Raw genomic sequence first — 16,333 nt, 5'->3', positions numbered from 1 at the left:
ACCCCATAATTAGCCCGATATCACATACAACTACACTCGGTTACTTAGACTTCGCCGGTGCACAAAATACTCATTCAAACATTTTAGCAAACATATTATGGGAATGAAGTGTGTGCAACTTAGTTTAACAATGGTGGAACATGGTGGCCCACTCAAATTTCAAAGAAGTAGAGGGAATTATAGTTTACTACTCCGTATACAATACAATAACAAAGTTGTCACAACCAGTTTCATTCCACATTCAGGCCGCCCACCATAGAAAAAGCTCTAAGAAGCAACTTAGGGAAAAATTTAGGGATTAGGGCGTTTGGGAGGGGGTGTTTATTATCGTCTACCAATTAAAAGAAAAAAAAAAAGAGGAACATACCTGTAGGATTTAGGATGGGAGCAAGATAAAAGTTTGAAAAACTTTTGAGAGAAAGAAGTAGGGCTGTAATGTGGTCCGGGTCCGGCCCTAAATGGGCTTCGTGGGCCGGTCCTAAGTGGGTCGGTCCTAAGTGGTCCCGGGCTTCGTGATCTTTTTGAAAGAACTAGCCCGGGATCGGGACCACGAACTAATGGTCCTGGGCTAAGTGGGTCGGTCCCGGGCCTATGGGGGCCCAACGACTACTTTCTATTTTTTTTTAAATTTTTATCTAAGGCAATTCCTTGTAAAATATTGTAAAGAGATATTCAATGCAATGTTTTATAATTTTATTATAGCATTAACAAAACATGGCAATATCTTTCTTAGTCTTCCTCCCCCCTATGGAATGAGCACACAACAAGGTGCTAATACCATTATTGAGAAGAAAAAGAAATTAATCAAGATGTGCCAAAATACAAGTTACATATTAATTTACATGTATCTCTTACAAATTTCATAAATCCTTCATGGTTCGGAGGAATTTTCGTTGGTGGTGGTGGAAAAGAAGCTTGTTCATCACCGCTTCGGGGCGAAGCTGCATCCTCTGCAAGTTTAGCTAGCATTTCTCCGTAAGCTTCGTCTACCTCTGGTTGTGATTCAGTAAGTCCAAAAGTTCTTCGTTCTGAACGGATCCAGTCTCTAAAAAGTATTGATTTTTCCAAGCTCTCCCTCATAGACGCTCTATAATCACCAAGTTGAAGTTTTGCTTGACTGAAAGTGCTCTCCTATGCCACTATTGAAGCTTGAATAGTTAAAATATCTCGGGCCATCCTTGAAAGAATCGGAAAGTATTTTTATTTGTCCTTCCACTATTCCAAAATATTAAAGGAGCCGTCGGGATTCACTTCCTCAATTCCCTGTGACAAATAAACTTCAAGCTCATTTAGTTGTGAATAATCACTAGTACTAGAACTTTAAGATGTTACTAAATGCAGGATTTAGTGTAGTGGTAAGTTGGGCTGCAACATTAGTGTTACTAGTAGCATTATCCGTTAAAATTGACATTATTTTATCACTAATGCAAAAATATCTACATATATCCGTAACCGTGCTAGAAATAAACTGTCCTATGTGATATGAATTAATTATTCTATAAGTAATAATGCGCTTTTACACTATCCAATGACTGGTAATAGTAAGATAATCACACTCATTACCACTTCTACCAATATCAGTAGAAATAGCAACACGATAATTTATATGAGTAAATAAATAGCTCAAACATAGTTCATATTCATGTTTATATTTATAAATATCACTCTTTACGGTTGTGCGATGTCATTCTATATAAGTAGGATTAAAAACTTTTCTAATATAATGTACAAAGTGAAGGTTAGAAGGAAAACTATAGGGTAAGCACATAACAGTAACCATTTTTGCCAATTCTTCTCGATCTTTTCTTGGATCATAATATAAAATACCACAGGTAACAGTGTTAATTCCCGGTTAAAATTGATTTGATCTAGTACTAAGGTCAGCCTGACTAGGTACACTTGTCCCCTCGGCCAAAGCTTTCATATGAAGATATTTAACTTTATCTTGAGGGTATATCATTATGTGTCTCCTCAAACCCCCCCCCCCCCCCACCTCCAACATATTTAAAAACTAACTTTTTTCCACAAGTTTTACACTTAGCCCTATTTTTTTTCTTAGTTGAGTGTAAAATGGCCAAACAAGAGATGTTTCGCTCCGTTTAGAAGGTTGTCTAGAAGAAGTAGGGGTAGTAACATGAGGGTCAGACGGGGCATCATTTGGATTATTATTAGTTGGGTTAACTTCAGCAACAAGACTAGTGGTTGTATCATCATCCGGTTGCATTTCATCAAAATCTATTTCTACATCATCATTTTCATCAATAGTTGGATTACCATAAAGAGCATTCATATATTCATGGTTTAATTGTTCACCAGCTCCAACATATGCAAATATTGACTCTCACTAAATTGTAATAAAGTATTATCACTATCAAGAATAGCAGCGGGTGTAGGACAGGTATGGAGTTTGGGTACGGGAGCCCGGAGAATTGGAGGAGGAATAGATTGGCCACTAGATTCAACACTCTTGAATTTTCTCTTATTTTTACTAAATACTTTTTTTTAATGAAAAATCCATCTAAATTAATCAAACAATACAAAGTAAATAAAACAAAATAAAACTATAATATTAAAACTTAAGAGTTGGAACGAGCTTACCGAATTGACGAACAACTTGTTGAAAATTAATTATCGTTGAAGACTCAGACTTGAATACTTCAATTTACCAACTTCACAATATTTCACACAAATTGCAACAATAAAGTAAGCAATTATAGAAGAAAATTAGAGAATGATTGAGGGAGATTGATGATTTTGTGAGAAAAACGAAAGAATGAAGGGGTATTTATAGTTGAAAATAGGGAAAAGTGTAATTATAAAAAGTTTGGGGTTAAATGGCTATTTTATAAATAGCCAACAACTATTTTGGCAGAAATAACAGCTATATTTTAAAGCCCTAATAGGCAATTGTTTTTTAAATTTGGAGTCGTTGGGCCCGTTTAGGCCTGTTTGAGACCGGTTGAACTGCCCCACTTCCCAGCCGGTCCCGATCTCATGAGCCTAATGCATAAGACCGGCCCACTACCTAGCCCACCTCTCCACTGTCCCGGTCCTATCCAGTTAAGACTGTTTAGGCCCACTACTCATATGGGCTTGCAATCCTGGGCCGAGCCTGGTACTAACCAGCCCACATGCCACCCTTAGAAAGAAGAAAGAGGGACACGGGCAGAGAGGAATTTGAGAGAGAGAGAGAGTTACGGGTGAGATTGGGGGTGGGGGTTAGAGTTTTGTTGAATTTGTTTTTAATTGAAGATGAATTGGGTTATTGGTATGGGTTACAATGTGTATATGGGTAGATGGGTCGGATTTTATGGGTATGGGTTAAGGAAACAAATAATTAAAACGAAAAGAAAGAAAAAAATAACAATTAAAGACCTACCTGACCCTCAGCCCAGCACTCCATGCTAGGCATGGCATTGGGGGCATGAAACTTATTGTAAATTGCGTTCCAGGCAGCGTGGGGCGCTGGCCTCGACGCCTATTTTTCAATTTTCTGATTTTGTTTTGAAATCCCTGATCCCTCGAACACTTTATATATCCAATTTACATACCCCACACCATTCTGCCTATAATTTTTACGTCTACAAAGAAAATAAAACTCTAGTCTACTATAATTAAAAATTTAAAAAAAAACTAACTATGAAAGCAATAAAATATTGGGTTGCCTCCCAACAAGAGCCTGATTTAACGTCGCGACACGACATAAGGCCTTTCTTACTCATCAGCGAGTACTACTTTGGTCTTCTCACGATCAATGATTCCTCCCCGATAGTGCTTGACTCTGTGTCCATTCACTAAAAAATTTCTTTCACCGTGTAAATCGCGCAGCTCAATTGCACCATAAGGAGTGACTCTCTCCACCTCAGATGGACCTGACCACTCGATATTAACTTTTCAGGAAATAGCTTGAGCCTAGAATTGAACAATAGTACATGTTGGCCCGACTCGAAGTGACGTGGCTTTATACGCTTGTCATGCCATCTTTTCATTTTCTCTTTGTAAAGCTTAGCATTTTCATAAGAGTGCAGCCTGAACTCATCTAACGCATTCAACTGCAATAGTTTTTTCTCGCCCGCGAATTCAAAGTCCATATTCAACTTTTTAATGGCCCAGTACGCCTTGTGTTCCAGTTCAACAGGAAAGTGACATGCCTTCCAATAAACAAGCTTATACGGTGACACCCCAATTGGTGTTTTGTATGTAGTTGTATATGCCCACAAGGCATCATATAACTTTGCGCCTAATCCTTCATATTCACACTCACTGTATTATCTAGTATTTACTTTATTTCTCTATTGGACACATCTGCTTATCCATTTGTCTGCGGATGATATGTCGTGGCAACTCTATGACGGACTCTATATTTAGCTAGAAGGTTATTCAGCAACCAATTGCAAAAATGTATCCCTTCTTTACGAATCAAAGCACGTGGATTCCCAAACCTCGAGAATATGTTCTTCTTCACAAAAACATCTACCACATTGGCGTGATTTATTGGCAATATGATCGCCTCTACCCATTTTGACACATAGTCAACTACTAGCAAGATGCATTTATTTCCTCTGGACAGTAGGAACGGTCCCATAATGTCTATACCCCTACACATAAAAAATTTCGACCTCCAAGATGTCATTCAAAGGCATCTCATGCCTCTTTGTGATTGTCCCTAGTTTTTGACACTGGTCACACTTCTTAACAAATACATGGGCATCCCTGAATAGTGTTGGACAAAAGAACCCAGATTTCAACACTTTTGCAGCTGTCTTATTGCCTTTATGATGGCCCCCATAAGGTGATGCATGACAATCATACAACACTAATTCCACATCCTTTTCTAGAATGCATCTCCTCGTCAACTGATTAGCACACTGTTTGTACAAGAATGGCTCATCCCAATGGTAAAAGTTTACATCATGTAGAAACCTCTTTCTAGCTTAAGATTCAATTTCAGGAGGAAGTGCTCCAATTACAAGATAATTCACATAATTCGCGTACAATGAAGGAGGTCTTGGGTGATAGCAAAAAGTTGCTCATCAGGGAATGCCTCCTTAATTTGTGCACCCTCCTCCACGTGGTCATGATTTTCTAACCTTGATAGATGATCAACTACTTAGTTCTTTGTGCCATTCCGATATCGTATTTCTACATCAAATTCCTGCAACAACAAAACTCATCAATCTAGCCTTTGATTCCTTTTTTTGTAAATAGATACCTGATTGATGCATGATCGATATGGACTATGACTTTTGTTCCCACCTAACTCCTTTTCAGTGGTGGTGTAATTCATTTGTGCATCATCAAGAGTCTTACTCGCATGGTAAATGGAGTAAAACATCTTGTCCTTCCTCTAGCCTAGCACTAGCCAAATAGCATGGTCACTTGCATCGCACATAATTTCAAATGGTAAGGACCAATCCAGTGCCGCAGTAATGGGGGCAGCCACCAACTTCTTTTTGAGCTCTTCAAATGCCTTCAGGAAGGCTTCATCAAAATTTAAGGTTAGATCCTTTTCAAGCAACCTACACAAGGGAGTAACAATTTTGAAAAATCTTTAATAAAGCATCTATAGAACCCTACGTGTCCCAAGAAACTCCAGATACCCTTCATAGAAATGGGTGGAGGTAATTTTTCAACCGCTTCCACCTTCACCTTGTCAACTTCAATGTCACTCCTTGACACTCTGTGGCCCAACACGATGCCTTCTTACACCATAAAATGATATTTTTCCCAATTTAATACTAGATTTATTTCTTCACACCGGGCCAACACCTTGCCCAAATTATTCAAACAGTCATCATAAGAAGACCCAAAGACTAATAAAATCATCCATGAAGACTTACACAAATTTTTCCACCATATTAGTGAAAATAGCCATCATGCACCTCTAGAACATGATCGGTGCATTACAAAGGCCAAACGGCATTCGCTTGAAAGCAAAAGTACCATAGGGACAAGTAAAAGTGGTCTTCTCCTGATCCTCTAGGCATATGAAAATCTGGTTGTATCCCGAATAACCATCAAGGAAGCAATAATATTCATATCCCCCCCCCCCATCTTTCATATTTGGTCAATGAATGGAAGTGGGAAGTGGTCCTTGCAGTTTGCTTTGTTTAGCCTCTTGTAGTCAATACAAACTCTCCACCCTATCACAGTGGGAGTGAGAATTAGCTCATTTTTCTCATTCTCTACCATAGTCATCCCCCCTCCCCTTTTGGGCACACATTGCACTGGGCTTACCAAGTTGCTGTTAGAGATAAGAAAGATGATACCTGCATCGAGCCACTTAATTACTTACTTCTTTATGACCTCTTTCATAATGAGGTTTAATCTCATTTGTTGCTCAACACTTGAGCAGTGTCCATCTTCTAGGAGGTTTTTATGCATGCAAAATGATGGACTAATTCCTTTGATTTCAGCAATTGTCCATCTGATAGCCTTTTTATGCTCGCGAAGTACTCTGAGAAATTTTTATTCTTAAACATAAGTCAAGCTGGATGAGATAATCACTAGCAATATCTCAGAGTTCTCCAAATAAGCATAGCATAGATGCGCTGGAAGGGGCTTAAGCTCTAGCTTTGGAGCTTCTTCAATAGATGACTTAGGAGGGGTCAGAGTGACATGCCCGTCGAACTCCTCAAATCTCCCAAACCCATGGACAAAACTGCAAGACATGTCAAGTTCTTGCTCAATTTCTCCCATCATCTCATCTTCACTGTCTCCATCATCCCCAATCAAGCTCGTTCAAGAGGATCTATTAGGCTCATATACAGTACCAATGATGTCACATCACTTTCTATCATAGAAATCATAGATATCTCTTTATTGAGGGTTGGCAATCTGAGTGCTTTATACACGTTGAATACCTCCACTTGGTCACCCGCTCTCATCATTAGTTTACCTTCACATACATAAATAATAGCTCGACATGTGGTTAAGAAAGGATGCCCCAAAATAAAATGGGACTTCCTGATCAGGATCTTAGTCCAAGATAATGAAATTAGCAGGAATATGAAAGAACCCACTTGAACTAACACATCTTCAATTATACCTTAAGGATGAGTAAGGGAGCGATCAATCAACTGTATAATTACTGTGGTTTGGCGCGGCTCACCCAACTCCAGCTGTCTGAACACAGAAAGAGGCATAAAACTGACGCTCGCCCCAAGATCACACAAAGTTTGCCCAATTTTGTGCTTACCAATCGAGATTTGGATAGGGAAACTACCCGGATCCTTCAATTCTGAGGTAGCTTGCTTTGAATTCCTGAGCTACATTCTTTAGTGAGTTCCATTATCTCCAACCCAGTCAACCTTTTTTTATTTGCCACTATGTCCTTGATGTATTTGGCATATTTGGGCACTTCATGTAGGATGTCTACTAGCGGAATATTAATTTGCACCTGCTTCAAACTATCAAGAAACTTTTTATAAGCGACATTATCCTTCACTTTCTGCAATCTCTAAGGGAATGGAGGTAGTGCCGTCGCAACTAATGGTGGGGGTTTTTTAGCCACCACCTCTTCAGCTGGCTTCTCTGACTCCTTTGATTTTTCTGATTCTACTTTTATGGTGTCCAGTTTCTCATGAAAAGTCACTTGCTTTCTCTTTTTCAACTGGACTTCTTCTAACTGTCTCCCATTCCTCAATGACACAACATTAATAGATGCCTTAGGATTAGCCTAAGTGTCACTTGGAAGAGCTTCATCTAGTCGAGTATTTTTGGCACTAACAAGTTGCCCTATTTGTCGCTCCAAATTTCAAATCGCTGCAGTGTGGGCTGTTGCTTGATCTTGCTGGTCAGCCATTAATTTCTTCATCATCTCCTCAAGGTGACTCATCGGCTTTGTAGGTTGTTCAATCTGAGGTGGTCTATATTACTGTTGAGGCGCTTGTGGCCTGTATTGATTCTGAACACCTTGGTTTCCACCCCAAGAGAAGTTTGGGTGGTTCCTCCAGTTAGGATTGTAAGTGTTCTCATAGTGCTTTTTTTGGCCTCTATTTGCATTGCCCACAAAACAGACAGACTCTGGATTAACTAGGCATAAGTCGCTTGTATGACCCTCTCCACATACTTCACAAAATATTTGAACCTATTCCATTGGCTGGGGTTGTTGCATGTTAATAACCAAGGTCATCTGATTGACTTGGTTGGCCAATGTGGCAATCTGCGCTGATAATGCGGAGACGACACCTAACTCGATAACCCTTGCAGATTGTTGCATTATATGTCTGCCCACCTATCTTTGCCAATTAGGATTTCTTTTGGAGAATTTGTTCAATAATGCATATCTCATCAAAGTTTTTCTCCAACACTTGTCCTCCCGCTACCTCAATCTTTGTCTCAAGATGTAGCCCTTATATGAAAGTGTGAGCTAACACTTCATTTGTCTGATTGTGATGAGGACAGTCTATGAGTAGCCCTTGAACCTTTTCCAAACTGAGTATAAGGACACCCCTGATTTCTGTTTGAAAGAGACTATCTCACTTCTGATCTTTGCAGTTTTGCCTGAAGGAAAGAACCTGACAAAAGTTTTCTCGCCAGATCATTCTATGAAGTAATAGAATTAGTTGGTTCTGCCTTCAACCATTGCTTTGCTTCGCCCAACAGAGTAAACGGGAATAGTGCGAGACTTACATAGTTAATATCATGCACTCTTCAATTCTTCTCTAATCTAAACATGGCTTTCCCAAGCATATCGTAGATATTAAATAGAACCTAATTGTTAGCTAGACAATTAAGCAATTAATCATAAAATTGAAGAAACAATCATATATTGGTGAATTATAATTAAGGTTAAGTCAACTTTAAACAACAATATTCATGGCTAAATCACAACCCTAGAACTATGGGTTTTTACTGCTCATAATAATATCAAAACAAATTCACAAGTATTGAATAATTGAAAATACTAAGAAAATAAGAAGAAAACTGAGATATCCTCGCTCCTGGATGTTCCTCGTGTGTATTTTTCCTTCAAAGTGGCGTCACCCCTCTCAAAATAGGTTTAGTCTTACTTTTATACTTGTTGGGTAGGTCTTGGGCCGAAATAACCTTGTCCCGGGCAAAGTTGGAGAAGTTGCCCTCACCAGTGCCTAGGGCAGCATGAGGCGCTAGCCTTGGCGCTGGCAATTAAACATTCTGGATATGGCACCATAGGTAAAGCCCCACGCTGCCTGTGGCGCTACAATGGCCAATTTTTCATCTTTTGCTTCTTTTTTACTCTAATCTCGTACCTTTCGCCTCCTATTGCATCTGGATGGTTCCTATATATAAAAGTACCATGAATAAGCATAAATCAATTCGTTTCACATCCGAAATCTACGAAACATAAGTAAAACATGAGGCGATATATATAAATATATATAATTTAAGCTAAATATCATTGACTATGCAGATAGCTCCTATGTCCCAACAAACTCAAATGAACTCTTGATTTTTTTTAGTTGCAAAAGGTAATTCCTTGAATTGCAGAGCAATTATGTAGTATTAATGTAACGTCTCGCGATGATAGCAGTAATGGAAGGATATAGGCATGATTAGCTCCGGAAGAATAATACATTATAATATTTAGAATTAATTTCATATTTATTTTTAAGGTTATATTTTTATAGTGACATAAATCTTATGATAATTTTAATGTAATAAGTTTTGGAAGTATTTATTTCATAAAGAAGGATAGTTTGTTAGAATGTGAATCCTTTGACAAAACTCCATGCGTGATCTCTAATATCTCGGATAATCCATCACCACATTTTATGTTTCTATTTTACTAATCTTCTTCCTCCAAAAGTCATGTAAGTTGAGTGGCTGAAAGAAACAAAACCCCACGCCCCGCCTTTTTATAATTATTGTTTTTGTTTTTATGTTGCTTTCAAAGATACCAAACCCAACTAAAAGCAAACTTTCTTGGAGCCAAATCTGAGAAATTCAGTGGCATCCTTTTAATTACCACAACTCCATCCCCCACCTCACAAAAGAAGAAAGAATCACTTTCTTTTTGCTTTCTATATCGTTAAAATAAATGTTACTCCCTCCATCCTTAAAAGCACTGTGAAAATTTGTATGATTTTTTTATAAAATAAAATTATATTATACTTGAGAACAACATCTATTAGTAACAATATTTAAAAAATAATAAGCACTCAAAATATATTTGAAAAAATTTGCCAAAAAAGTTCTTTAACTACCTAAACAGCTAAACAGTTAAGAGTGTCATACAAGATTAAACAGCATGACTTGGTCATATACTCATATATATTTGGTTGCTATTAATATATTGGAGTAGAAGGGAGAAGAGCAAGAAGATTTTTTATGTGCTTGTGCAATTGAGGATGTTATAGACTAAAGAAAACACGTGTTTGACCAAGTAAAATTGAATAGGGGGATATTTATTGACTATCGTTGTATTTAGGTAAAGCAGGTAACGACTATGGTTCAGAAAGTCCAATAATCACTAAACAAATTCTCGTAATGAAACTTAGTATTCTAATTAATATCCTAAAAATTCTGCCACTGGTCTTCTAGCAAAGGGTGCCTCACAGGGGCGAAACTACACTCTAATAAGAGTGGTCAATTGGGCAAAGCTACACTCTAGTAGGAAAGTTACACTATGTATATAGGTAAAATATTAGATTTTAGAAGTATATAGAATATATATTAAATATCCTTTGTTGGTGATTATTTTTACTTCTTTCAAGTTTGAACTCTTGATGAAATTCTTAGCTTCGCTACTAGACTGGCTCAGTTCTCTTAACAATGATTTCCAAGAGTAATCCCCACGATGAAAGCAACCTATTATTGTATTTTAGAGCACCAAATTTTTGAATGAAAGGAAGATTCAATGAAGTTGCAATCGGCCATTTTCGTTTAGTTTAGGAAATGATAATTACAGGATGCAATGAATTCCAAACTCCTCGATGCTATCAAATCTAATTTCTCTCTTTTGGCTTTTATTCACTAAAAAGGTTTTCAAAGTGTAATTATAATTAGATAAAGAAAAGTCTAGCTAATCATTTAAGTTTAGCATTAAAGAGGTGTACTAATCCGCAAAGAGAAAAGACAATAAATTAGATGGAAATTCTGAGACGATTATTAAACCGCCAAATGTGATACATAATATTTTTATTTAAACCAAAAAATAAAAAAAAACTAAAGAAAGAGGAGACTGGTGTTGAATTCTCAAATCTCAATTTCTTCATTAGTTTTGTGTTCACGTCATTTGTGTAGTCCATTTTCTAAAATCATCCGGTATATTTGAAACATGCTGGTCCGACTAATTCAAGGTGACCCAAATGCCTTGCTTTTGAGGAATATGTTTAATCACCAGCAACCAATAACCAGACTAATAGCCCGTTTGGCCAAGCTGTAAAAATCAGCTTATTTTGATAAGTGTTTTTTTTCAAAAGTATTTTTCTCAAAAGTACTTTTGGTGAGAAGCAGTTTGGCTAATTAGTTTGAAAAGCACTTTTGAGCAGCAATTAGTGTTTGGCCAAGTTTTAAAAAACTGTTTCTAAGTGTATTTTTCTCAAAAGTGCTTCTCAAAAAAGTGCTTTTGGAGAGAAGATACTTTTTTCTGCTTCTCCTCAAAAGCACTTTTTTCCTTCCTAAAGCTTGGCCAAACACCTAAAAAAAATACTTTTGGCCAAAAAAAAAAAGCTTGGCCGGCTATAAACTTGGCCATATATAAGTTTGTATTTAATTTAAGATGTGGACACTGGACAAGTGTGTCAAAATTGTCCAAATCCTGCAAACCCAGTTTATCGTCCAAGTTGAGTCGAAAAATGAAGTCTTTGTCGTCCATCAGACCAAAGACCACAACAAACAGAACATAGTGACTTGTTATCATCCATTCTTTACAGTTAGTATATCTTTTTTCCTATTTTTGTACAAAGATACAGCCAAGATATGAAGAACAGATAGCCATGAAAATATTTCCCTTTCTTCTCCTCTTCTTCTGCTCCTTAGTTTTTAATCAAAAGGTTAATGGTCAAGGGGATACCATAACTACAACTCAGTTCATTAAAGATGGTGAAACTATTATTTCCTCTGATGGAACATTCGAGTTGGGATTTTTCAGTCCTGGTGATACTTCCGCAAATCGCTATGTTGGAATATGGTACAAGAAAATCTCTGTTATTACTCCAGTTTGGATTGCTAATAGAGTAGCTCCTGTCACCAATAAATCTGGGGTCTTGAAAGTCATTCAGTCAGGTCTTGTTGTTCTTGTCAATGATACTAATGCCACTGTTTGGTCAACCAATTCATCAACAACCGTCCAAAATCCTGTTGCTCAGTTGCTGGACACGGGAAATTTTGTGGTTAGAGATGCAGATGATCCAAATCCTGAAAATTTCATCTGGCAAAGCTTTGATTATCCCACTGATACTTTGATAGCAAGTATGAAACTTGGAAAAGACTTGGTGACGGGATTTGAAAGGCATCTTAGCTCGTGGCGAAGTAATGATGATCCTGCTCCCGGAGAATATACTTATCACTGTGATCCTACTGGTTATCCGCAAGACCTTATGAGAAAAGGGCCTAATGTTATTTATAGAGCAGGGCCATGGAATGGTCTTCGGTGGAGTGGTGCACCTAATATGGTAAACAATTCAATCACCTCTTTTGGTTTGATCATGAACGATAGGGAAATTTATTACAAGTATGAGCTCGTTAATAAATCAGTTATCAACACTTTAGTGATAAAGCCTAATGGAAACACTATGCGTATGATTTGGATTGAAAAGACTCAGGGTTGGGTTAATTACCACTCCGCAGATGCAGATGATTGTGACACCTATAAATTATGTGGTGCATATGGCACTTGCAACATTTTGAGTGATCCTTTGTGTCAATGTTTAGATAAATTCGAGCCTAAACATCCATATGATTGGAATAGAGCTGACTGGTCAAGTGGTTGTGTCCGAAAACGGTCACTGAATTGTACAGGAGATGGGTTTCTAATGTATTCTGGTGTTAAACTGCCTGATACACGAAATTCTTGGTTCAATAAGACAATGACACTAGAAGAATGCAGGGCAGTTTGCTTGAGAAATTGTTCGTGTATGGGTTATACTAATCTGGACATACGCAATGGAGGAAGTGGGTGCTTGTTATGGATTGGGGAGCTGGTTGACATCAGACAGCTATCTCAATCAGGACAGGATATCTACATTAGAATGTCTGCTTCAGACATAGGTAACATGCAATTTACTGATGGATGTTTAGTGTTAATAGATATTGTTTACCTTGATTACCTGGACCTAAGTTGTGTAGAAAGCATCAAATTTCATCCACTTAAGAAACTTAAATTTCTAAGTCTTATACTTGTAAAGATCTTTTTCTCTTGAGTCTTGCCAAAATAAAACCTTCCTGCCTCAACACCAGTGTCACTGTACAATGCTTGTGGTCAAGCATGAGTCACTGGTTGTTCAATTGTATAAGGTTGATTAGCAAAGAAAGAAGAGTGTGTTTACTAGGAATGTAGCTATTAACTTTAAGAAAGTTGCAGTTCTACTTCTCCACAAAAATACTATCCTTTAGGTTGTTCTAAACACTTCCATGCCAAGGTAATCCAAGTCTACATTGTGGAGAAAAACTGAGAAAGACGTATAGGTCTGTCCTGATTTCTAGTAAATAAATAGAACAAATATAATGAAGCGTGTAGGAACTGCTAATTTAAACAACTACCTAAAATATTTGGATGGAAAATGTTGCAGGTTCAGCTGGATCAAAGGGAAAGAAAGCTGTCGTACTTGCAGTACTTTTGCCACTATTGGTTGCGTTGATTCTGCTAGGTTTAGGTGTAGGGCTGATTCTTTATAAACGAAAAAGGAGAGAGGATCTGGTGCTCACAACAAAGAGTAAGTGAATTATACTAGTTTTATCTATTGAAAAGCCGGGGAGCAGCTAATGGTTACTAGTTCTTTATATGTCACAACTATTTCTTTTGAAGCGTGGTCTGAACGAACTCTACTTGTATGTTAAAATCGCAGGGAGATTAGGTGGTCACAGCAACAAGAATGATGACAGTAATCAAAATCACCATGAAGATTTTGAGCTACCACTTTTTGACTTATTTATATTAACCAAGGCTACTGACAATTTTTCATTTGAGAACAAGATTGGAGAGGGTGGCTTTGGACAAGTTTACAAGGTAGAAACATTTCTCCGACTCCAAGTAATAATACTCTAGAGCACATTGAAACCTCAAATCCCTTTAATTTCTTTATATTAAAAAGCAGTTTTTGAATTTGTCCCTTTTTTTGGTGCAAATTAGTGAAGAGTTGTGTCCTTTGTATAGTGGTAGGTTTAACAATTTCTAGCATCATAGCCTCTAAATGGAAATGAACTGTGCAAGTGGATGCGGCTGGCTAAACAAAAAGTGGACTGGAATAGTAGGGCAAAAATGACCATTCGCTCCATGGAATTTCTAAGAGGACTGCTACTTTTACAGGGTGTATTGGAAGGTGGACAAGAAGTAGCAGTGAAGCGGCTTTCAGAAACTTCAAAGCAAGGACTCAACGAGTTCAAGAATGAAGTTAACTGCATTGCAAAACTTCAGCATCGAAATCTTGTAAAGCTTCTAGGATGCTGCATTCAATCAGAAGAGAAGATGTTGGTGTACGAATACTTGCCATACAAGAGCCTGGATTTGTATATATTTGGTTAGTCTTTCACAGCTAGTCACGTGCAGCCATTTCTTTTGAGTGATACAAAGAACCTCATATTAAAAATGGCAAATGTTCAAGAAGGGAATTTTTTATGTGATTTCACAGAATTTACTTTCATGTTTAGAGAATAATTATAATGATGAAAAAAACATTTGGCAGATGAAGAAAGGAGCGCACTACTTGATTGGCCTAAACGCTTCAACATTATCAGTGGAATTGCTCGAGGACTGATGTATCTTCATCAAGATTCTAGGCTCAGAATCATCCACAGAGACTTGAAAGCTAGCAATGTCTTACTTGATATTGAAATGATCCCAAAGATATCAGATTTTGGGATGGCTAGAAGTTTTGGAGGAGATGAGACAGGGGCCAATACACGCCGTGTTGTTGGAACATAGTAAGATTTAAATCTTTGATTATACATATAGGTATGAAGGCATGCATATCTAGTGCATTATATAATCTTGTGTTTCTTTGTTGCAGTGGTTACATGTCCCCAGAATATGCAGTGGACGGGATATTCTCAGTGAAATCAGATGTCTTTAGCTTTGGAGTCTTGGTACTAGAAATTGTGAGTGGAAAGAAGAACAGACGATTTGTTCATCCAGACCACCACCTCAACCTTCTTGGACATGTAAGTGTAACTCCTAAGTGAATAAGACTTTACTTCGAAAAAGTACTTGTTTTATGCGCTGATGGAAAATTACATGTAAATCTCTATAATAAGCTAATCGGTAACCAGCTAAAAACAGATAACTAAATTACTATCACAGGTTAAACTATGTTGATAGTGTAAACATTGTTAATTTATATAACTTAAACCCTTTGATATGCAGGCATGGATGCTTCATAAAGAAGGAAGACAATTGGAACTAGTCGATTCAAATATGGTGGACTCGTGTTATGTGTCAGAAGTACTAAGATCAATCCATGTGGGATTGTTATGTGTTCAACAGAATCCAGAGGACAGACCAAATATGTCTACTGTGATTATGATGCTGAGCAATGAAAGCATTTTGCCACCACCTAAACATCCTGGATTTTTCACTGAAAGGAATGTTAAAGATACTGAATTTTCTTGGAGTACACAAACACCTAGTTCTATAAACGAAGTTACCATCACATTGTTGAATGCTCGATAAGAAGCATGTCCATTGTAGGTTCCATCTTTCTTCATTTCTCAGAATTGTATTAAAATTCTCTCCTTTTTTTTCTTTAATTAATTAGAAAATTTTGTATTCTTTGATGATATGTATTGTTTGATCAAAAAGTATTAAACTCTTTGTTAAACTAATTAATGATGAAAATAAAGGATAAATCTCAGCCAAGGATTATTAGCTCTAGATCTAAGCTCACTGAACAGGAGAATAAGATACAATCGAATTTATAAATTTTATGGGATCATACAATATGTCAAATATGGATGATAGGCTCACATTCTTGATATAGTATCCCGTGATGTGGCGATAATGACGAAAAAGATGGGAGACCATCGACAATAATGAGATCTATCTTCGTTGATTCGATAATCACGATTACAGAGATTTGTACTCGTTATCTAAACTACTTCTTGGTTTCTCTATCTTTCTCTTTCTCTCTCTAGGAGGGGAAGCCCCCTTTTCTTGTCTCCTTACCTTGGTCACGACCCAAAATCCATCAAAGGC

At 37.4% G+C, this 16,333-nt stretch overlaps 1 protein-coding gene across 1 annotated transcript; it reads left to right on the top strand.

The window, feature by feature from the left end:
- Nucleotides 1-11,721: 11,721 nt before the first annotated feature.
- On the top strand, nt 11,722-15,918 carry LOC104246103 (G-type lectin S-receptor-like serine/threonine-protein kinase At4g27290). Its single transcript, XM_009801852.2, has 7 exons — nt 11,722-13,194; nt 13,716-13,859; nt 13,992-14,152; nt 14,453-14,663; nt 14,829-15,066; nt 15,153-15,303; nt 15,506-15,918. The coding sequence occupies exons 1-7, from the start codon at nt 11,922-11,924 to the stop codon at nt 15,809-15,811; spliced, it is 2,484 nt and encodes an 827-aa protein (XP_009800154.2). The 5' UTR covers nt 11,722-11,921; the 3' UTR covers nt 15,812-15,918.
- Nucleotides 15,919-16,333: the final 415 nt, after the last annotated feature.

The sequence above is a fragment of the Nicotiana sylvestris genome, chromosome 7, assembly GCF_000393655.2.
Source record: "Nicotiana sylvestris chromosome 7, ASM39365v2, whole genome shotgun sequence".
Classification (NCBI taxonomy): domain Eukaryota; kingdom Viridiplantae; phylum Streptophyta; class Magnoliopsida; order Solanales; family Solanaceae; genus Nicotiana; species Nicotiana sylvestris.
This window is presented reverse-complemented; position numbering and strand designations above follow the sequence as displayed.

What these genes read in the sequence shown, in the direction of transcription:
- LOC104246103 (XM_009801852.2), top strand. Translation starts at nt 11,922, where the DNA reads ATGAAAATATTTCCCTTTCTTCTCCTCTTCTTCTGCTCCTTAGTTTTT. An exon ending in TCTGGTGCTCACAACAAAGA is followed by an intron (nt 13,860 to 13,991) that starts GTAAGTGAATTA and finishes TTAAAATCGCAG; the next exon opens with GGAGATTAGGTGGTCACAGC. An exon ending in CGCCGTGTTGTTGGAACATA is followed by an intron (nt 15,067 to 15,152) that starts GTAAGATTTAAA and finishes TCTTTGTTGCAG; the next exon opens with TGGTTACATGTCCCCAGAAT.